The sequence below is a fragment of the Xenopus tropicalis genome, chromosome 10 (assembly GCF_000004195.4).
Source record: "Xenopus tropicalis strain Nigerian chromosome 10, UCB_Xtro_10.0, whole genome shotgun sequence".
Lineage (NCBI taxonomy): Eukaryota > Metazoa > Chordata > Amphibia > Anura > Pipidae > Xenopus > Xenopus tropicalis.
In genome coordinates this window covers 38168112-38190916 of record NC_030686.2, presented here as the reverse complement: position 1 = coordinate 38190916, position 22805 = coordinate 38168112, and the positions used below count along the sequence as shown (strand labels likewise).

At 44.3% G+C, this 22805-nt stretch overlaps 1 protein-coding gene, 1 long non-coding RNA gene and 3 other non-coding genes across 5 annotated transcripts; 1 reads left to right on the top strand and 4 right to left on the bottom strand.

Annotated features, from left to right (window-relative positions):
- Positions 1-6828: 6828 nt before the first annotated feature.
- Positions 6829-9484, bottom strand: LOC100489249. Its single transcript, XR_001168896.3, has 5 exons — positions 9411-9484; positions 7895-8062; positions 7571-7642; positions 7170-7237; positions 6829-6930 (listed from the first exon to the last, which is right to left on the bottom strand). It is a non-coding gene; the product is annotated as an uncharacterized LOC100489249 (long non-coding RNA).
- On the bottom strand, positions 7006-7097 carry LOC116408113. Its single transcript, XR_004220747.1, has one exon. It is a non-coding gene; the product is annotated as a small nucleolar SNORD12/SNORD106 (small nucleolar RNA).
- Positions 7414-7504, bottom strand: LOC116408111. Its single transcript, XR_004220745.1, has one exon. It is a non-coding gene; the product is annotated as a small nucleolar SNORD12/SNORD106 (small nucleolar RNA).
- Positions 7715-7804, bottom strand: LOC116408112. Its single transcript, XR_004220746.1, has one exon. It is a non-coding gene; the product is annotated as a small nucleolar SNORD12/SNORD106 (small nucleolar RNA).
- An 8905-nt stretch (positions 9485-18389) lies between the features above and the next one.
- On the top strand, positions 18390-22536 carry rdh20 (retinol dehydrogenase 20). The gene is made up of 5 exons (XM_002933163.5): positions 18390-18907; positions 19497-19595; positions 19899-20044; positions 20525-20656; positions 22115-22536. Exons 1-5 carry the CDS (start codon positions 18431-18433, stop codon positions 22209-22211), a joined length of 951 nt encoding a protein of 316 aa, XP_002933209.2. The 5' UTR covers positions 18390-18430; the 3' UTR covers positions 22212-22536.
- Positions 22537-22805: the final 269 nt, after the last annotated feature.

Here is a 22805-nt window from a genome sequence, read left to right as displayed (position 1 = left end):
TGTATTGGTTAAGGCACATTGTTGATGTTATCAACAAGGCATGGGGCCAATATACACACAAGAAAGTCATTTTTATTATGAATAGACCTGTTTTTTTTCTCTAGCGGTCTAGTGCTCACTAAAGGTGGTCATATAAGGGCTGATTCTAGCTGCGATATCGGCCCCTTAGACCAATTCGGCAGCGTGTAGGAGCACTACCGACGGCCTACCCGACAGATTTCTGGGCTGAAATCGCCCAGATATCAATCGGGCAGGTTAAAAAATTTATTCAGATCGGGGACTGCGTCGGCTTATTAATGCGGCCCCAGGAATAACTTTGCCTATACCTGTCGAATTAGCCTGAATTCTCCCGATATCGCCCACCCGTAGGTGGGGGACATTGGGAGAAGATCTGCTCGCTTGGCGACATCGCCTTAATTAGGTGAACTTGGGGGGGGGGCGCTAAAATGCAACTGTGTCAAGTTTTCAAAAGCCCCCTAACCTCCATCTGCTGTTTTGCATTACGTTATGGCCTGGACTGGAATTCAAAATAGGCCCTGGCATTACAAGTACACATAGACCCAAACAGCCCCCCCCCCAGCCCAATAAATAGTGACTGTCTATGGTATCTTACAGCAGCCCCTCTGGCATTTGCCTGAACCCACAGATTGCCAGTCTGGGCCTGGGTCCTGGAATTCCAAGTACCCAGAGACCCAAACAGCCCCCCCAGCCCAATAAATAGTGACTGTCTATAGCACCTTACAGCAGCCCCTGTGGCATTTGCCTGAACCCACAGATTGCCAGTCTGGGCCTGGGTCCTGGCATTCCAAGTACCCAGAGGCCCAAACAGCCCCCCCCCAGCCCAATAAATAGTGAGTGTCTATGGCATCTTACAGCAGCCCCTCTGGCATTTGCCTGAACCCACAGATTGCCAGTCTGGGCCTGGGTCCTGGCATTCCAAGTACCCAGAGGCCCAAACAGCCCCCCCCCCAGCCCAATAAATAGTGACTGTCTATGGCATCTTACAGCAGCCCCTCTGGCATTTGCCTGAACCCACAGATTGCCAGTCTGGGCCTGGGCCCTGGCATTACAAGTACACATAGACCCAAACAGCCCCCCCCCCCCCAGCCCAATAAATAGTGACTGTCTATGGCATCTTACAGCAGCCCCATTGGCATTTGCCAGAACCCACAGATTGCCAGTCTGGGCCTGGGTCCTGGCATTCCAAGTACCCAGAGGCCCAAACAGCCCCCCCAGCCCAATAAATAGTGACTGTCTATGGCACCTTACAGCAGCCCCTCTGGCATTTGCCTGAACCCACAGATTGCCAGCCTGGTTATGGCTGTGCTGGGTGTAAAAGGATGTATTCTCTCAGACCAGAAACATGGGCAGAAAGTCCCAAAATCCCCTTCCCTACAAGCCCATTTTTAGCTTTTTCCATTTATAGCTCTGATTGAGAGCGCCACTTTATTATGTTCTCCATGTAAACCTACTCGGATTATGCTGCGTCATCCCTACAGTCAGCACATTATGCACATTGAACAAAATCCTATGCCAAAAATAACAAAGAAAGATGATTTTAGCCGGGAGATCACAGATAAAGAGAAATTTATAGCTATAGCATCCGGGGGGGAGTCACATATAGAGGATGCTGAAATGGGAAATTGATACCTCCACGTTTAATGATGTTCCTTACAAGTCAGGGTCACCAACACATACAGATGCACAACAAAGGCAAATGGCATCTTTCAAAATATTTGATGCTTTGTAGAGGAGAGATAAACATTGGAAGGGATACTGAGCTACTATATTCCTCACCTTATAGTCCTTTTCATTAGGGCATCAGTCTTGGCAGGTTTGGACTGGGGGTGAAGGGCCCACCGGGGGCCACGCACCCCCCCGTAGGGGCCCTTGCCCAATGTCCTCCCCTGAATGCGCGTATGTGAAACACATCAGGGGAGAATATCCTTTGCCAGGGTCGGGTCTGGGCCGCTGGGGCCCACCGGGTATTTTCCCGGTGTCCCAGTCCAACCCTGAGTCTTGGGGAGGGGTAAAATAAAACTAAAAAGTACAATTTGGCCACAGTGGCCAAATTTGGCAGCCCAAACTTAAGGGGGTTCACCTTTAAAGGAAAACTATACCCCCAGAATGAATACTTAACCAACAGATAGTTAAGTGACCTATTGAAGAATCTCACCAAACTGGAATATATATATCAGTAAATATTGCTCTTTTACATCCTTTCCCTTGAGCTGCCATTTAGTGGTGGGCTGTGTGCCCCCTCAGAGATCAGCTGACAGGAAATAATGCAGCTCTAACTGTAACAGGAAGTAGTGGGGGAGCAAAAGGGAGAACTCTGCCCATTCATTGGCTGATGGGGCCTAGCATGTATGTGTGCCTTGGCTTGTTTGTGTGCACTGTGACTCCTATGATCACAGGGGGCGGCCCTTAGTACTTAAAATGGCAGTTTTCTATTTAGGATTACCCAATAGCACATACTACTAAAAAGTATATTTTTATGAAAATGGTTTATATATTACTCTGTCACCAATTTAGTGTAACATTTGAAAATACAGGATCATTTAAAAATATATATATATTACTCTGTGACGCTACAGTTTTAGTTTTATTGTTATTGTTACTTTTTATAACTTATTGTGCTATTCAGGGCCTTTCCTACTCATATGCCAGATTTTTGTTCAAATCAATCCCTGGTTGCTAAGGTAATTTGGACCCTAGCAACCAGATAGCTGCTGAACAACAATTGAAATTATGAAAAAAAACTACAAATAAAAAATGAAGACCAATTGCAAATTGTCTCAAAACATTACTTTCTCATCATACTATGTTAACTCAAAGGTAAACAATCCATTTAACGGCAAATATTCCCCAATTAGAATCATCCCTGCCAGTGCTTTCTCAGGTATCTTGTTACAGAACAGAGGGCTTCTCATTGGTGGAACATCTTGTATGAAGCGAGCTGTGGAATCATTCTATGGCACCGTGGGAGCCCCCCACTGATGTTTGATGTGATCAACATGTTGAAGTATCTTTAAAAGATATAGTCCAACATCATTTGAGTGGAACAGCACTGAAAGAGAAGCTTTATGTCCCCTTTAAAACGTCTCATCCCTACATATTTGTTAAGCACAGTTCCAAAAGCAGTGGGACATAACAAGGAATAAATCTATAGCCGAGTAACTGACTGTGAGGGTTCAGTGTGCTGCTGAGCTGTAAATGAGAGTAGCCATTTGCCTGTAACTGCTTGTGTTGCTAGGTTACTGCACTTCACTTCCCACAGTGAGGCCAAGGCCTTGTTTACATGATAACATTTTGCTCTGTGGGAGGAAGTCACCCCCTGATCCAGACATATTCTCACCCCTGCATCTCCCCATCCTGCTTAATCTGACTTCTCATTTCATTTAATTGGACTTAGTTTGTATATTTAACATAGCCTGGTATTCCTGGCCAGCAGTGCTCAGAACTTTATAAATGAAGATGAATGGCCTCAGGTTCTCTGGTTTCTAATAAGGAAGAAAACTTATAGCTTATCCCTTATTGAACTCCTGAGACAGCAGGTCAAAGTGCTTTAAAGGGGATGTAAACCCTAATATTACACTGTGCCCCCTAGTTTTGCTATAAAAAGTGCCAAAAACATAATTATAGATGCAAGAAAATTCACCAATGAGAATTCTGCTGATCAAAAACCTCATGATAAATGTAAAATAATTGGCCAATGGGAATGCTGATCCCCAGCACTGTGTCGGGCAGCTTGCTGTTATCTTACATATAGAGATAATTATGACTTTTTCGCCATTCATTATATAACACAGGAATCAGACATGGGGATAAAGGACAGACCTGTTCAGTGCTAGGAAACTGTGCTTATTGCTTCCAACTCCAATTGCAGCAACAAAGAACAGGGAGCCGGATTTATACGGATCACCTGGGATTTTCATTGGAGGATTTCTTGTATTATAATGCAGCCGCTGGCCCTGGAGATTTTGGAGAAAGTTTCTGAAAAGTTTTATTGTGCAATATTGCTTTAAGAATACAACCCTGGTGTTGCTGGACTACAGCGCCCAGCATGCCTCAACCTTCATTATATACTAGATTGTTCTGGGATTTGTAGTCCAACAACAGCAGAGTAAAGTTTGGTTGAGCAGTGCAGCAGGGAAGAACCATCACTTTAGTGAGGGAACAGGGACCCCATTATTAAACCTATATGCACTATGAGTGTTATATGTCGATGTCTTAATCACGGGATTGTTTGTTCTCCCGTCCCTATATTCTTTCTTTTTTTTACTAAACCAGTGGAGTAAAGGCTAGTGACCAATTCATTTTGCTGCTTGGATCCCGTGCCCCTCTGTATTAGCACCGCAATGCAGATCAAAGATCATAAATTTGCAAGAATCCCCAGAGACTGGCACACGCATGTAGCTCAATAGTCTGCTCGGGCTCTGCCTTTTCTTTTTAACTGCAGAGTCTGACAGACAGCACACACAGGTAGGATCTGTCCGGCCGATATTACAGGCAGTATTCTAGGTCAATAAATAGCTTGCTTACATGAACCGCTTCTACTCCGCACATATATTTCAGAAGTAATCCACTGCAAGTTTACTTCTCAAGCAGTCTGTCATAAACATGCCCATATGGGGTTTAATGCGGTTATGGTGCTTGGAAATTGGGTGGTCAAAATATATTTTGAAAACCAATAAAGAATAACTTTTGAAATTACATATGAAGCCAGGGAATGTGCATTGTGTATTTGGTACTTGTTAGTGTGTAGACTGCTTCTATAGTGGCTGTGGTATAGCAGGGAGAGATGGCACCTATAGTAGCAGTGGCATAATATCCTATAAGAAGGGACTGTGGCTGTGGGATAGCAGGTATAGTAGGGAGAGATGGTGCCTATAGTAGCAGGGGGGGATAATATCCTATGGGAAGGGACTGGGGCTGTGGGATAACAGGTATAGTAGGGAGAGAAGGTGCCTATAGTAGCAACAGGAAGGGGGGGATAATATCCTATGGGAAGGGACTGGGGCTGTGGGATAACAGGTATAGTAGGGAGAGAAGGTGCCTATAGTAGCAACAGGAAGGGGGGGGGGATAATATCCTATGGGAAGGGACTGTGGCAGTGGGATAGCAGGAATAGTAGGGAGAGATGGTGTGTATAGTAGCAGTGGGGGGATAATAGCCTCTGGGAAGGGACTGGGGCTGTGGGATAGCAGGTATAGTAGGGAGAGATGGTGCCTATAGTAGCAGTGGGGGGATAGCAGGTATAGTAGGGAGAGATGGTGCCTATAGTAGCAGTGGGGGATAATAGCCTCTGGGAAGGGACCGTGTCTGTGGGATAGCAGGTATAGTAGGGAGAGATGGTGCCTATAGTAGCAGTGGGGGGGATAATTGCCTCTGGGAAGGGACTGTGGCTGTGGGATAGCAGGTATAGTAGGGAGAGATGGTGCCTATAGTAGCAGTGGGGGGGATAATAGCCTCTGGGAAGGGACTGTGGCTGTGGGATAGCAGGTATAGTAGGGAGAGATGGTGCCTATAGTAACCGTTCAATGTACAGCTAATGCTGTACTGACCAGTCAGGCAGGCCTCATGGAGGGCCACTTACGCAGGTCAATAAGCTGCCTTTTATGGGTTCATCTATGGCAACTTTAAGGTTAGCATATATTTTAAATACCTACACAGAAATAGAGCAAGGCATGTACATAAAGACTATATACTGTTGCCCAGACAGTACTTATAAATAATCTAACTAGCATCAATTTCATTCTGGACAATGCTTTAACTACAAGACATTTTCTATTACTATAATAAAACCTGATGACTTCTTGGTTTGTGAGTTTATGTGATTTACACAAAAGCTGTATATCATTCCCTTTCAAATTAATACCCATCAGTGCCAAGAGAAGGCACCATCTTGCTTTGGCAAATGCTAGTGGTGCACACTCTGGGTAAGCAGATAGGAAGTAATCAGAACCCAGATCAATACCCTTTATTGCAGAAAGGAAGAAAATGCCAAGTTGGATCTGGCAAGTGCTGCAATGGGACCATTTCAACTTCCACTCGCTGCTTTGCTGAAAAGTGGTTTCCAATTAAGTATTTTGTTCTCCCTGAGGAAAGGATTGGAGCACTTATACAATGCACGCGAAAAATTGTACAATTGTACATTGCCCAACAAGGCTAAATTGAGTCTAGTTGTAGGAGCAAAGCTTGGCTCAAGAGGAAATACAAATTGTGCCCATCTACATAGGTGGAACGCCTTCCCCTATCATATTGGGTCAGCAATTATAACTTTATACTACTGATTCCAAAAATGTCCAAGACATAAAACTTAAGACAATTATGTCATTTTATCCCACCCCCACCAAATTCCCTTCCAGTTTTAAGCCCTGAACACAGCGACAAGTCAGTCAAAAAGCAATGCTTTCTAGCAAATGGCTACCTGCTAAGGCTACCGACTACATTGCAAGCACAGTGCCCTTTGGACACCAGGCATGTTCAATTAATGTTATATATCCTTATAAAAATGTTTTACACTACCCAACCCCCATACTCATTTCAACTGGGACTAAGGCATAACCATTTTTAAAAATGCTAAGCCCTGCTTAGTCCTGAGTACCCACAGGGCCAACAGTAATCAGGCCTGTAATACTAATTTAGCAACAAGTTATGGAAAAAGGTGGAATTTAAGACCAAGTAATACAAGTAAATAAAGCATTCTGCCCTAACTATAACAGCCGTAAAAGCCCAGCAGCTATTAACATTGTTAACAGGTTCAACAATATTGCCTTAAATTTCTGCAGACAAGCAACTTGCCGATATTAAGACAAAACCAACTTTAAAAAAAATATATAAAATTTTATTTACAAATTGCAACCATTTTTATAATTGTAACCACCACTGTCCAACTTCAGCCTTCTGCCTTGTACAGGAGTACAGCTGCAAAGAAAGAAAACTCATTTAGCGCCAGAAGGTACATAGTAAAGCACAAGTCTGTTAGAAACTCAGATCTATTCTGTGTATCAGACAATGTTTGGCTTAAATCAGATTATGGTCAACAGTGTCGATCTGCTGGGGAAAAAAGTCTAGTCATCACATACAGCAGAGCAGGATCTGGAGAAAGGGGCAGCCTCCATATAAAGCTCAATATATACAACCCACTCAATTCCGAAACTTACCCATATTGCATCCCTTGTATTGTTTCTGTGGCACCACTCCCATGTCCAGGTAATTGCTGTTACTTAACCTGCAACAGAAAGGAAAGCCATGTGGAACACAGTATTCTGTATGGACATTCTCCAGTCACAAGGGAACTTAAGCAACCGATTAGTCTCAAAGAACATTAAGCTATGAGCCATGAAAATCACAGATCCATTTTAACTATTTAATAGTATAGAGACTGCATTAATTCTGGGCTATTCTACAGACATATCAGACAAAACTGGCTTAATAGCAACAAAGTCAACACTGTCGATCTGTTGGGGAAAAAAGTTTGGTCATCATGCATGTCAGCAATAGGCCCAGACCAGCAGCAGTAAGTAGAGAAGGTTTGCGTTAATGGAACAGTTGCAGCACTTACCATAGACGTGTATGCCGACTCCACACAGGCATAATGTAGTCTTCAGCCGAGAATCACGAGATTGCCATCTCCCTTTAAACAGAAAGAAAAAGCTCAGTATTTCCCAATCAGGTAAGGAAAGTCAATTGCAACAAAATCTGTTGCCGATGTATCAGACAAAACTGGCTTAAAAGCATTGCAAGTCAACAGTGTCGATCTGCTGGGGAAAAAAGTTTAGTCATCATACAGACATCGCACGGCAATAGATTTGCTACTTGAAGCTAAAAGCAACTCTGCTGCCATGTAGAAATACCATGGGCAATCAGAGGCATCAGACCAACTTACCTTAGTTATACAGTTTCTCCAGTCAGGGTTCAGTCACCCACACAAGCTCTGGCAAACCCTGCCGCAGGCACAGAGGTGCTCCATGACCGAGTAGGGCACATTCACTTGATTGCAGAAGAGCAAGTGACAAGCACACCCTGTGCCCCTATCCTTGGCACGCTCCACTTCCTGCAAACAGATTAAAACAGACATTAACATTGGCACCCCATTTCCACTCACCATACACCCCAGGCAGGCAAGAGGGCAAAAGCACAGCAGTCTCTGGGACTCACAGAAATCCTTTGCATTAAAGGGATACTGACAAAAGCTACATAAAATTACCTAAGAAAAACCAACAGGTTTGCTTTTGTAAAGGAGGCCATACCCATTGGGGCCGATTCTAGCTGCTGATACGGGTCCCTTAGATTTAGCAGCTTACCGGCCCATGTATGGGCACTAACAACGGGCCTGCCTGACCAACACCTGGTCTGAAATATGGCAGGTTTGAAAATCAATCTGATTGGGGACTGTATCAACTCGTTGAACCGACAGACACCTATACCAGTCATTCTAATTTGATCATTTGGTCCCAAGGCCAAACAACCGAATTAGCCCAATACTGCCCACCCGTATGAGGGGATATTGGAAGATCTGCTCACTTGGAGACAGCACCAAACAGGCAGATCTTAGCATGTATGGCCACCTTATGTTATTGTTACTTGGAAGTTCCTAACCCGACTGTCCCTTCCCATTCTGCCCGTTATATCTACTAATGCTAACCCTCTGCGGCACAGATATGGCAGCCCCCTCAGAGGAACATGGGGGGGGATCAGAAAGGTAACAAAAGCATCAGGAAAACACTTTTAAAGCAAACTCACACAGTTCAAGCAAAGAATGTTAATTAAAAAAAAATAGTAATTTCTGGTGTCTGCATTTGGGTTTTTGAAATGGGTGCAGCAAGCTGGGCTAGGATAGTAAGGGGGGGCATATAGTTACATAGGGTTGAAAAAAGACCAGTGTCCATCAAGTTCAACCCATCCAATACACTCACATACATAACTATATATACAACTACTAATACTAACTGTACTAGTGGTTGTATGAAGTTACCCACAGCCCCAAAGATGCAAGGCCAGCCAGTGTATGAACACCTTAGGCACCTCTCAGGGTAAAGCACAGAGGGTCTCCTTCAGCCCATGTTGCAGTATTACAGACCCCCTATCTCACAATATGGCGGCTCTCAGACAAGGAGCAACTCAGCGCCATAAGGGCAGGGGGAGCCTGTATAACGAAATGATGGCTGCTGGGTACAGCAAACACATACTGCTGCCTCCTTAATTACATTTACCTTATAAATAAAAGTTAATGGGTGCAGATACCCTTGAACTACAACTCCCAGCAGCACACTAAGATACAAAAAGCACATAAAACAGACACAGCAATAAGACACTAAACAAGCATACATTAGACACCGCATAAAACAAACTCACAACCCTACAAACTAAAGCCGATGGGAATGGATGTTTGTAGAACTCACCTCTCTGCCCACCCGAATGTAAAAGACCGCATTCCCTTTACTCGCTGGTTTATATAGGGAAGTATCCTGCGCATGCGCCGGAATTAGCGACGTAGTGCGTAACATGCGCAGAGTAGCTTCCCTCCAAGCGTGGCTCGTCCTACGCCTGCGCAGTATGCAGCCGGCAAGTTGCAATAGGCAAGCGCAATGGGAGCGTTTGAAAAGCAAAGGTGGACGGCTGCGCATGCGTGCTGTAGTAGGGCAATTCCTTTTATGTGTCGAAAATTCTGTATGTTAGGGGTTACAGACAAAAAATGCAATTGTGTTTGGTGCTGACCGCTGTTCTGCCACTTAATTTTGCAAACGTACCATAATTTCTTTAATAAGGAGCCTCCTACCTCACAGTGGCATTTGAAGGTGGGAAGTGGAATTGTGGGTAATTTTCCTTTTAGACATGCTGTGTGCTGTTTTTTTGTTTTTTAGTAAACAGCATACTTCCCAATATATAATGCGCACCATTCCTGCAACCTCACCCCCTAAATACCACTCCCATTTGTCTAAATTTGTCAGGTTATATAAAGTTTGAACACGTTTCTGGGGGGGTTTGGGGTCTTGTTTTATGTGTTATTACAGTTTTGTTAGAAAAGCTGAAATTGCCCTTTAAACAGTGAGTCTCAGTTCCCCCAAGAGGCCTGTTTAGCTTATTTAGTGTGAATAGTCCATTCCTACCCCCTCCCGGCTCACTATCACGCAAAAAAGAAAACGTCATTGTGTGATGATGTCACGTGATGATGGTGGCTTACGTGATGACATCAGCAACGCACTGCGCTGATGTCATCACGTACACGCCCCTTTGTCCGGGTTTAAAACCCGGCAAAGGTGTCAACCCTAGAGAGAGACCAGGAGAGGGGACTACAATAGAGCAGACCCTGTAGCCCGGCCTCCCTGCTACCGTGGGGTCTGCTGTATTGGTAGTTACACGACTGTATGGAGGATTCAATAATCAGCATCTGCCAGTGTAAATGGGGCTCTTACACTGCCTACAGTGTTCACTTGGCAATAGAGTCACGCAAATGTCCACGCCACAAGGGTAGGAAACTAAACTATATATTAGTAGTCCCAATACTCTGGGGCTGGCTCCCCCAAAGCAGGAGGGGCCCAGGCTGATGGGCAATTACAGTGAATTTTAAAGGTGAATGCCACTTAGCATCTGTGATATCCCTGCAGCTTATAAGAGAGTGACTGTTATGACCATGATTTTGTATATATGTAACATTGTTATGATGTATGGGGGGGGGGACAAAAGCCAGTGTTTGATTATAAAAGGATGCCTGAACCCAAAAAGTGCAAATGACTAATGGCTCCAAACATATTAAAACCCTGCCCAAGCCCAGCTACACGTAGATCAGACTAAAACCCTATCCATTTTTCAGAAAGACCTGCCCCTTTGCGTATTTGAGAATCAAGAATGCCCTGTCAGGGAAATGAGGAACATGGAGTTAATAAATAGCTGATAAGAATGGAGAAGGGAGGCTATCCTAGCTGCTGGTATCAGGTTGGAGAGCAGAGGCCAAATGTTAGAAGCAGCTAAGTCTGTTAGTAGGAGGTTATAAAGATTATTTTTACTAAAACCCAAAGAAAGAAGCATTAATATTTATGGTAATGTCACATGAGGCCTTTGGATCATCTCTACTCCCAACAGCAAATGTACAGATCATCCTAAAATGTGCATCTTGTTTTATTTTCTAGAACGGCTGGTATCACCTATCATTATACGGATATGTATGGGAATTGCTTGGAATGCAGAATACGCCTGAGCAAGCCCATCCTCGAACTGCGGCCTAGAAAGGATACGGTGGAAGTAAGTGATTTGTTTATTTTATGTTTATAATAATGAGTAGATTTTAATAGATATTAGAATTATAGTCATGCATAAGTAACCCACTCCTCTATACTATTTGAATATAAAAAATACTATTTAATAACAAGATTTCCCTCTTTGCAGTCTCTCCTTCATGAGATGATTCACGTCTTCACTTGTGTCAGACAAACACAAGACAAAGGTGGCGATCATGGACCCAATTTTCAGTATGTTATGGGAGTCCTTAATGATGCTCTTGGCACAAATATAACGGTAAGTGCTTTATTATAATACAACTCATGCTGAAATACAATGGAAGTGATAGATATTAGGGATATAGAGATAGATTACATACGAGTTGGGCTACATGTTCTTTCTCTTGTCCTTTGCTCAGATCCTACACTAATTTTGGGATGAAGTTGAAGCATTAAAGAAGCATTGGTGGGAATGCGATGGCCCCTGCCAAAAAGTAGTGAAAAGAGCAAAAAATCTTGCGCCCTCCTCCAGAGAACGCTGGTTCAGGGAGCATGAGCAGACATGTGGTGGCAATTTCATAAAGACCTCTGAGCCTGAGGGTTATGCACCAAAGAAAAGAAAGTGTGAAAATACCTCTGAGCCTGAGGGTCCTGCACAGAAGAAAACAAAAACCTAGACTGTAAAAACCCTCACTATGGGAACGTTAAGCCAAGGCCATACAGCACAGCTAACAGGAGGTTTGGAGAAAACACTTGGCCCCCATAGAGAGCTGGCATGACAAGTTTTATGTGGGCTCTATGTCAGCCATCCAGCGACTGAACAGAAAATGGCAGCTGAAATGGCAAAGGCCCATGTAATGCCAGCTCGCAAGTGCAGACAGAAGATCTGAAATACCTTAACATCTAGGAAGAAATAAATAAAATGGATGCGTACCCCAACAACAGGTAATTCTGCTGTAGTTTAAGCCTGGGCCAGTTATGTTATTGCTGCTTTTTAAATGAATCTCTAATCATTCTACACAAATTAACAATAGTTTATGGGTTTGATTCTACATAGCTATCTCGTACATGAAAGTATAACACGGCAGTGTATGACCAGCCATGGAGAAAAGATAGTTGTGCTTGTATATACGTTTAACTACCCCAGCCCAACAATGACTTGTTTCTTGTAAATAAGAATATTATTAACAGAGTTAACAGAAGAGCTCCATACATAACAGAGAATAAACAAACTGGGAACGCTACATTAGAAATTTTGGCTTCCAATGACACTAGGGCTACCATACTTGCGATTTCTTGTATTCTAACTCTGTACTCTTTTATATAACTGAGTGTCATTTTATTGTATTTCTGTTAATTTCTTTTCTTTCTCTTGCCATTAGGTTCCATGGAACTGTCACAATTTGTCCCTAAGGACATACCCAAGATGGCGAACTCGTCCAGGAGATCTTCTCTTCCTACTGTACTCTTCATACTATAATTAAACAATTATTCCCTTCCCCAGTGCTGAAAAGATAAGGGAAGTGATCAGCTGGGTTTACAAATACTTGCTGGGTTATAAGTTACATACGACAAAAAGTATCAAAGTACATCCATCGTATGTGCCATAGTAAGTGGGAAATAGCAACATTATTATGGAACAGTTGATGGTCATGTGGGATGAAACCAGTCAGAGATTAGTCTCGGGGGCAGATTTATCTGGCCTCATCTCATACAGTTATACCAATATGGGTAGACTGGTTGAACACCTTCTAAAACTTCTATGGGTTCCATACTGACTTGCAGAGACAAAGACGGGGAATAGGGAAAAAAACCCAATGAGAAATTACTTTAACCCCAGCCAAATAAATAGTAAATATAGTCATTTTAATGTGTGATGGTAGAGTGGCCAGAGGAGCCACCGCAGCTTCAGAGGGCTCTTTAGGGCTCTGGTACACGGGGAGATTAGTCGCCCGCGGCAAAACTCCCTGCTCGCGGGCGACTAATCTCCCCGAGTTGCCTTCCCCCTGCCATCCCACCGGCGAACATGTAAGTCGCCGGCGGGATGGCAGACGCGGCGGGCGATTTCGGGAAATCGACGAAAAAGCCTCGCAGGGTCAAGGCAACTCGGGGAGATTAGTCGCCCGCGAGCAGGGAGTTTTGCCACGGGCGACTAATCTCCCCGTGTACCAGAGCCCTTAAAGGGTTTATTTTGGGTTACTTTATCCTTTATCTAAGAAAGAAAATCAACAAATTGAAGACACAGTAAGTTTACTCATAAACTGAGAATATTGACCTTGCAATAGACAGTAGAGGTTCCTAACAAGTTACAGGGGCAGTTCTCCTTACAATTACTATTTAAGCAGATGCTTTGAAAAAGTCCATACGTCATTATGCTCAGAGCCATGTATAAATTATGTTGGGGAGGCCCAGACATTTTGGCTAGACAAAGACATGTTTGTAATTGTGTGAGAGGGTTGGTGATTGAAGTGCATTGTGCCAAAACTAGGGTGAGGGAGATGCCCATCTTGAGGCATCAGGAGTTACAGTGGCTAAGGGGATCTTGGCATCAATGTCTGAGAGAAAGATATCACCAAAAAAGGTGCCTATATGAGGGGCATGTTGTTTAACATAAAATTGCACATGGAAGAACTGCATTACATTCCTATAGCATTTCTAGGCTTGTGGAGGCCAGATGTTCTATACGTGGAATAGCCTTCCACCATGTATGTGGAGACCAATTCAGTAAAGGAATTCCAATATACGTAGCATAGATACAGAAGTTCATTATTTCATATTCAGACCAAATGGACAAACTATTTTTTTTTTTTGTCATAAAAATATATGCATCAGTGTTTTTGTCATCATATGTTGTTTTGTTGCCTCCTTTCTTTCAGTAGTTACCCAAGTACTTATCCTTCATAATTCATACCAGCATGTGTTATTAAAGGTTCTTACTTTAATCTCCAAGGAGATCAGAGCCACATATCAGACTTCAGTGAACTTCGTGAGATGGTAAAAGAGAGAAGTGTCCATCCTTGCACTGGAAACTGCTAAGTCAATCCCTGCTGCTAATCCATCATGGAAAAATGCCGGCACATTTCTGCTTTGTAGAATCAGTGCTTTGGCTTCGTGCTAAGGATCTACATTTGTTCGGAAATGGCATCAATTTTTTTTTAAAGGAACCTCAGGGCCTCTAATTAGAAAGGTTGATTTGGGTATTGATTTCTGACTGGTCTTCTACCAAATCTTGAAAGTAATTACAGACAAACGTAGGACTGAAATCATGATCACTTACTTTGTCCCATTAACCATTTCATTGGCATTTGATGGCTTTTAGCTCGCTTGCTGTGGACACAATGGTACTTAGCGCGACTATAAATGCAAGGGTTGCAACCTGGCTGGAATTTCACTGGCCTAGGCCAGGGGGGGCAGTATTACAATAACTAGTCCTCTGACCCCAGAACACCTCCAATCGGCCCCAAATTCCCTCCCAATCTGCCCCCAATCTCCTATCTAAGATCCCCCTCTACACACTGAACTTACATCTTCCCCTCTGATAGTAATCCTGAAGGAAAGGCCCCACTCCGTTTGCATCATTGTCACTCCCCTTATACGACGGACCTGCTCCCCCCTCCAGGACCCTGACCAGTAATGTTTTGGCCAAAAGGTGCCAACCCTATTTGTAAATGACCCCGGAGTTTAAACCCACTGACACAATTTTTTTTTACCCTAACCAAAAATTGCAGTGATTGCTATGAAAAGCAGTATTTATCTCTCTCTTGTGTTGTTTGGTTCTGACTGTGTGTCAGAATTCAATTCTCCTCCTTGTGTGTCTATCAGCTGCTACATTGCTTCAGGAGTCAGAGCCTGAGAATTTCAACAGAAAGACCAATGCTGCTTTCAGCTTTACACGCCAGTAAAAATGTTACATAGTTACATAGTTACATAGGGTTGAAAAAAGACCATTGTCCATCAAGTTCAACCCATCCAAATAAACCCAGCACACAACCTATACTAACCGATCTATAAACTCACATACATAAACTATATATACAACCAGTAATACTAACTGTAGATATTAGTATCACAATAGCCTTGGATATTCTGTGTAAAGGATGTGGGATATTTGGAAGTTGCTTGTAATTATCTTTTCCTTATGCTCAAAACACTTGGGGGCGGATTCATCAAAGTACGAGTTTGAATCTCGAAATGGGTAAAATTCGGATTAGATACGATTATTTCTGATGATCGGAAATGTCACGAAAATGCTTACGAAAAAATCATAATAGTCACGATAATATCGAATTGGCGATTTAAAAGTTACAAAATTTCCGTATACGAACGATCGTAAAATGCAGGAAAACCTTTCCGACTTTGATCCTTCAATGCATGATTTTGGAAGCCTCCCATAGGACTCAATGGCACTCTGCAGCTCCAACCTGGCCCAAGGAAAGTCTCCCATAGGGCTCAATGGCACTCTGCAGCTCCAACCTGGCCCAAGGAAAGTCTCCCATAGGGCTCAATGGCACTCTGCAGCTCCAACCCGGCCCAAGGAAAGTCACCCATAGGGCTCAATGGCACTCTGCAGCTCCAACCCGGCCCAAGGAAAGTCTCCCATAGGACTCAATGGCACTCTGCAGCTCCAACCCGGCCCAAGGAAAGCCTCCCATAGGGCTCAATGGCACTCTGCAGCTCCAACCCGGCCCAAGGAAAGTCTCCCATAGGGCTCAATGGCACTCTGCAGCTCCAACCCGGCCCAAGGAAAGCCTCCCATAGGGCTCAATGGCACTCTGCAGCTCCAACCCGGCCCAAGGAAAGCCTCCCATAGGGCTCAATGGCACTCTGCAGCTCCAACCCGGCCCAAGGAAAGTCTCCCATAGGACTCAATGGCACTCTGCAGCTCCAACCCGGCCCAAGGAAAGTCTCCCATAGGGCTCAATGGCACTCTGCAGCTCCAACCCGGCCCAAGGAAAGTCTCCCATAGGGCTCAATGGCACTCTGCAGCTCCAACCCGGCCCAAGGAAAGTCTCCCATAGGGCTCAATGGCACTCTGCAGCTCCAACCCGGCCCAAGGAAAGTCTCCCATAGGGCTCAATGGCACTCTGCAGCTCCAACCTGGCCCAAGGAAAGTTACCATACCGAAGCTTGAATGAATCCGAATTGTTAAATACGATTTTGTACGAAAAAGACGCAAGAATTAACAAAAGAAAATGCAGAAAATACGCACAGTTCTATAAATTAGAAAAAATAAAAAAATGTTGTATTCGGAATCATTAGTACTTAATGTACTGTCGTGTAATGATAAATGTGCCTCTTTGTGTGTTTGCTTTTAATACCTTCCATACCTCAACATATAATCATAATATGGAAACGATCCTATAATACATATAAAACAGGGGTGCCAGTGACAAACATTGCTTTTTATGCAAAGGCAGAACAGTTATTTGGGCAGTGAAAGGGTGCTGGGTAATTGCCAAGCTTAAATGTGCCAGCATTCCTGCGGGATTACCCCTTCCCATTAGTTCCTACAGACCCCAACACATGACACCGACAAGCAGTAATCCCCTGCAATTGTAGGCAGCATCGATGCACCACTGCAAAGTGAGAGTGTTCCAATGGCAATATAAGTTAAATATTCTATTTTACTTGCAAAAATAATATTAAAAAAAAAAATTCAATGAAGCAATGTGGGTTTGGCAATACATATATTGCAACTATTACCTACACTAAATAAGGGGCAGTTATTCCCAGCACCCCACTGGAAATACCTGCACCTTATTTAGTGTAGGTAATAGTTGAAATATATTTATGTTATATGTTATGTATGATGTGGGAATATGTTGGCGCTTTATAAATAAATCATAATAATAATAATGTTGCCCATAGCAACCAATCAGCAATTAGAATTTAACGGTCACCTAAAAGTTAGAGAGAAGACACACAGAGCTACTAGTAGCAGCTACTTGTCGTGGCTACTAAAATAGACAATGCTGATCATTTACTGATAATTGTCTCAGTGTGTTTTAGCAGAGGCAATTCTCAGTATTGTCTATGGCAGGGGATTTTCTGTTTAGTAGCCGTGACAAGTAGCTGCTACTAAGTATATCCATGTGTCTTCACCCTTAGGGAGAAGACACACAGAGCTACTAGTAGCAGCTACTTGTTGTGGCTACTAAAATAGACAATGCTGATCATTTACTGATAATTGTCTCTATGTGTGTTTTAGCAGAAGCAATTCTCAGTATTATCTATGGCAGGGTACTTTTTGGCATTTAGTAGCCATGAAAAAGTAGCTGCTACTAGTAGCTCTGTGTGTCTTCACCCTTAAGATGACCATACATGGTAAGATTTACTCGTTTAGTGAGGTTGCCAAACGAGCAAATCTTTCCCCTGATATGCCCATCCTAGGGCCAAATGATTGCATTGTAATGAAGGGGATAGGAAAAGTCAGGTCTGTCGGGGGTGCACATACACGGGCAAATAAGATGCTCATTCAGTCTTAAGAACCCAAATCACCGGCTGAAATCTGCCCGTGTATGGCCACCTTTAGGGCTCTGGCACACGGGAAATCGCCGAAAAAGACTTGCGAGTCTTTTTCGGCGATTTGCGCGAAATCGCACTGCCGCGTCTGCCATCCCGCCGGCGACTTACATGTTCGCCGGTGGGATGGCAGGGGTAGGCAACTCGGGGAGATTAGTCGCCCGCGAACAGGGAGTTAATCGCGGGCGACTAATCTCCCCCGTGTGCCAGAGCCCTTAGAAAACAAAAGCAAAGATCTAATTGGTTACTATGGGCCACATCACAGGTGTCCTTGGCTTACACACTATAATAAATGTGCCCTTAAGTGTGTGTTTGCCTTTAATGAATCTGCAATACCGTGTGAAACATACAGTATGAGGTCTTGCTAATAAAGTCAGAAAGCATTACAGTAGATTTTTCCAGTCTATATAGGAGATAAAAGACCAGTTTCTGCCCTGGCTTTGCCCTGTCGAGGGACATTCTATATTACACCCCTACTCTTCTGCTCTTGTTGTTGGGATTCCTAAATGGGTTGGTTTGTAATAAGGAATTAAAACTGGGATAATTCCATCATCTGCTGGTCAAGTGGCTCGATTGGAATTTCTATGACTCCGGCCTGCTGATTGTATTCATGGTGTAATCCCTTAATCCAGCAATCCGGTATATAAAGCCTGGCACCTTGTTTGGCACCAACAGGCTCCTGTATGAGCAGTGGGTTGGGTACAAACACAATGAACGTAGTGATAGACGCAGCACACTTGCTGTGGGATGTCTGCCGCCATATTCTGCTGTCTGGGGTAAAATGGGTGGTGAAGCCAGAAGAGAAGTCCATTATGGATGATATCTGCTTGATAACAGGTTCCGGGGGTGGCATTGGAAAACACTTTGCTTTAGAATTCGCCAAGAAAGGTGCCATCTTGGTACTTTGGGACTCAGACCCAGAATGCAATGAGGAGACTGCCAAAGAAGTCAGAAGACTGGGGGCCAGAGCCTTCACTTATACTTGTGACACCGGTGACCGGCAACAGGTTTACCAAGTGGCAGAGAGGGTTAGACGGGAGGTGGGCGATGTGACCATCTTATTGAACCATCCCAGCACTGGCACAGGGAAATCTCTCTTGCACTGCCAGGATGAAGAGCTGGAGAATGCGCTCAGAACCAACTGCCTTGCCAACTTTTGGGTAAGTATTACGGTGGCCTTCAGGGTTCAGGGAGATTTAAGGGCAGCAAGCCAAATACCCAATATCTGGGGGGCAGCTTTAGTTTCTTCTCTGCCCCCCACATATATAAACATATATCAACCCTGTAGATTTTTTAACTCAAGCAGTCTAGAATAAAATAATGGCAGCTTACTGGGTTGGTCTAAGGGCTCTTTAACTCAAGCTGTGGGCAGGTATATAACACACTGATGTAGGGTGGCCACCTTTTCTGGCAGCAAAATCCTGACAAATAGAATGGGGTGATGACTATAGCCCAAGCTGTGGGCTTGACTAGACCACTGCTTACTGGGGTGGGTGGGGGGGAAAGGGGTCTGGGACCTTTCCTAACTCAAGCAGTAGGTGTGAGGAGGGCAAGCAAAGAGTGATAAGGGTATATTTATATATATATATGTCCTGTAAATGATATCCTTATAAATGGTGCTTAGTGATGTCATCAGTTATAATCCGATCTTAGTGACTGGTATATAGTATATAGCAGGTTTGCTATATACTATTAATCATTGTCTCTAGAAAATATACCAAGTGCCCCTCTCTCCTTATTCTCTTGCAGACAGTCAAGGCTTTTCTCCCCAGAATGAATCAAATGAACCACGGGCATGTAATTAATGTTGCCAGCTATCTGGGGCTGTTTGCTACGGCCAACATGGAGGTGAGTACAGAGCTGCCTGTAGGTGGGTAAAGCAAGGGCTGATCCCCAGTGTCTGGCAGACTTGATGCCCCCCCGAGTGGTTACCCCTCCAGCACTGGGACTTGGGTGACCCTGGGGGCTGCTACAGCAAAGAATACAGTTCCACTTACTAGACTAAAAGAACCAAATTTCAAGTTAAACAAACCAGGTGGATTGTCCCCCCCCCCCCGCCCACTTAATTGCCACCTCCAGGCTAGGTTCTCCCACATTACTATATTACTGTAAGGTTTGATGCGTGACTGATCTCCAAATGTCTCCATTCAGGATTACTGCACTGCTCACTTTGCTACAGTCGGGTTCCATGAGGCTCTAAGTCATGAACTGAAGGCCAGAAGAATCAGTGGAGTCAAGACCACCCTACTGTGTCCCTATCTGGCAGACATAGAAATGTATAGCAGCTTCAAAATAAGGTAAGTGCCAGAGAGTGCCAGCCCCTAGTCTTCTATACATATGGGAGGGAGGTGCCATATTGTTTCCCTTAGACAGTACAGTATGAGGGTACAGCTTATTGTGTGCCCAGAACATTCCTTCTCTGTATATTTGTATTTATACATATGGGAGGGAGGTGCCATATTGTTTCCCTTAGACAGTACAGTATGAGGGTATAGCTTTTTGTGTGCCCAGAACATTCCTTCTCTGTATATTTGTATTTATACATATGGGAGGGAGGTGCCATATTGTTTCCCTTAGACAGTACAGTATGAGGGTATAGCTTATTGTGTGCCCAGAACATTCCTTCTCTGTATATTTGTATTTATACATATGGGAGGGAGGTGCCATATTGTTTCCCTTAGACAGTACAGTATGAGGGTATAGCTTATTGTGTGCCCAGAACATTCCTTCTCTGTATATTTGTATATACTCTACTAACTGCTATTTGTTCTCACCAGGAAGGACCTTGCCACGTTGTTTACACCACTGACATCAGAGTATTTTGCAAGAAGAGCAATTAATGGCATTCTCACCGACCAGCCCATGATATGTATGCCCAAGCTGCTGTACCTCGCTGCATTTCTTAAGCAGTTAAGTACTTTTTCCTACCTTAGGGATCAGGTCCAAACTGGGATTTCAGAATAGCCCCTGGCATTCCAAGTACACAGAGGCCCAAACAGCCCCCCAGCCCAATAAATAGTGACTGTCTATGGCATCTTACAGCAGCCCCTCTGGCATTTGCCAGAACCCACAGATTGCCAGTCTGGGCCTGGGTCCTGGCATTCCAAGTACCCAGAGGCCCAAACAGCCCCCCCAGCCCAATAAATAGTGACTGTCTATGGCATCTTACAGCAGCCCCTCTGGCATTTGCCTGAACCCACAGATTGCCAGTCTGGGCCTGGGTCCTGGCATTCCAAGTACCCAGAGGCCCAAACAGCCCCCCCAGCCCAATAAATAGTGACTGTCTATGGCATCTTACAGCAGCCCCTCTGGCATTTGCCTGAACCCACAGATTGCCAGTCTGGGCCTGGGTCCTGGCATTCCAAGTACCCAGAGGCCCAAACAGCCCCCCCAGCATCTTACAGCAGCCCCTCTGGCATTTGCCTGAACCCACAGATTGCCAGTCTGGGCCTGGGTCCTGGCATTTCAAGTACCCAGAGGCCCAAACAGCCCCCCCAGCCCAATAAATAGTGACTGTCTATGGCATCTTACAGCAGCCCCTCTGGCATTTGCCTGAACCCACAGATTGCCAGTCTGGGCCTGATAGGGACTAAGTCACAAGGATAATATGAGGGGCAGGAAGCAGCACATGGTGTGAGCAGTGTTATTCGAGTCTCTACCCTACATCTCAGTTGTAATTAACATGGCAGCCCAGCAGTACATTATCTCATGCTTAATTATCTGAGCTGAACTGCACCGTAGCGGCTAATACACGGCTAATACTCCCAGCATAGTTACTCCTACTGTTCATTTCCCTTCCGCTCTGCGTAACACTATTTCTGCTTGTACCGCAGTGACAGCAGAATATGCTTTCTCTACTCATATAAAGTGGCCCCTGTAAGGGCCACACTCACCCTTTATGCGCCATGATATGTAGAGACTATGGCATGGACGCAAACAGTACCATTGTCCTGCCATGCAAAGGGTTAAAGGGAAAGTAACTGGCATAGCAAACTTAGTACACTCACCTTTAGGGGGCAGCACAGTGGGGCACTTTCAGACTAATTGGCTTGGAGGGTTTCCATCACCAGTCACAGTGCATACCCCCTTGCAATTAATGCTTAGTAAGCTGTAGGTTTTCTCAAGCTATTTACCATTCCATTCTGGCCTGAAAGCCTACCTGGTTGCTAGGGATAAGCGATCCCAACGACCAAAGAGGAAATTAATTTTAAATGGTTATAGAAAATCAACATGCTAAGCTTATTATAAGGCAACCCTTTTCTATAAGGTAGATCTGAAGGGTGGGTGGTATTGGGCAAAGCCTAAAACCGTCATTGTGCTGTGTGCGGGTGGGTCATACACAGGACTTACATGTTCTCTCATTATAGGGTCCTTCCCTGGGAAGTGCAGGAGCTGTGTCACAGTCTCATCAGGAACAGAGAGAAGCCAGCAGGCACGCAGAGCCATTACTCCAATCAGGGATAATGAGAGGGGCAATCGAGTTCAGCAAAGGAACCTTCCATTCTCTGCATCTCTTCAACAGCCCATCAGTAGGCCCTCTGCTACCAATATGGGACTCCGCTTGGACTTGAAGTAACTAATGTGACATTTACACTCTAATGAAGAGAAGCTGGCACTCATTGGTAGGTAGGCGGATCTGTTGGAAAGCTCCTCTGGTGCCCAATTAGATTGAAGTGGGAAGTAGGGTGTAAATTTACTACTGTTACTATACATTGCATTGCTCTGCCCAATGCCCACTGAGTACTACTGCTTTCCTCCTAGCACACACACAATAAATGGCTTATTAGAACATTGCCTTCTCAGCTCCACTGTGATCCTCCCCAGGCAACATACACGTGGCCCTATAGTTACTACATCTGGCTTTCCACTCCGACATAGCATTTTATGGTACGTATGACTATTGCCCCTATTTGTCATAAAATGCACTAAGTTTGGCCAGGAGCAGTAACCCATAGCAACTGATGTTTGCTTTTTTTGTTGATTGGTTGGAATCGGTTTTTGCTCTTGGGCAAACTTAGTGACTTATTATATAGCTTTGAAAGTCTTCAACGGCTAAGA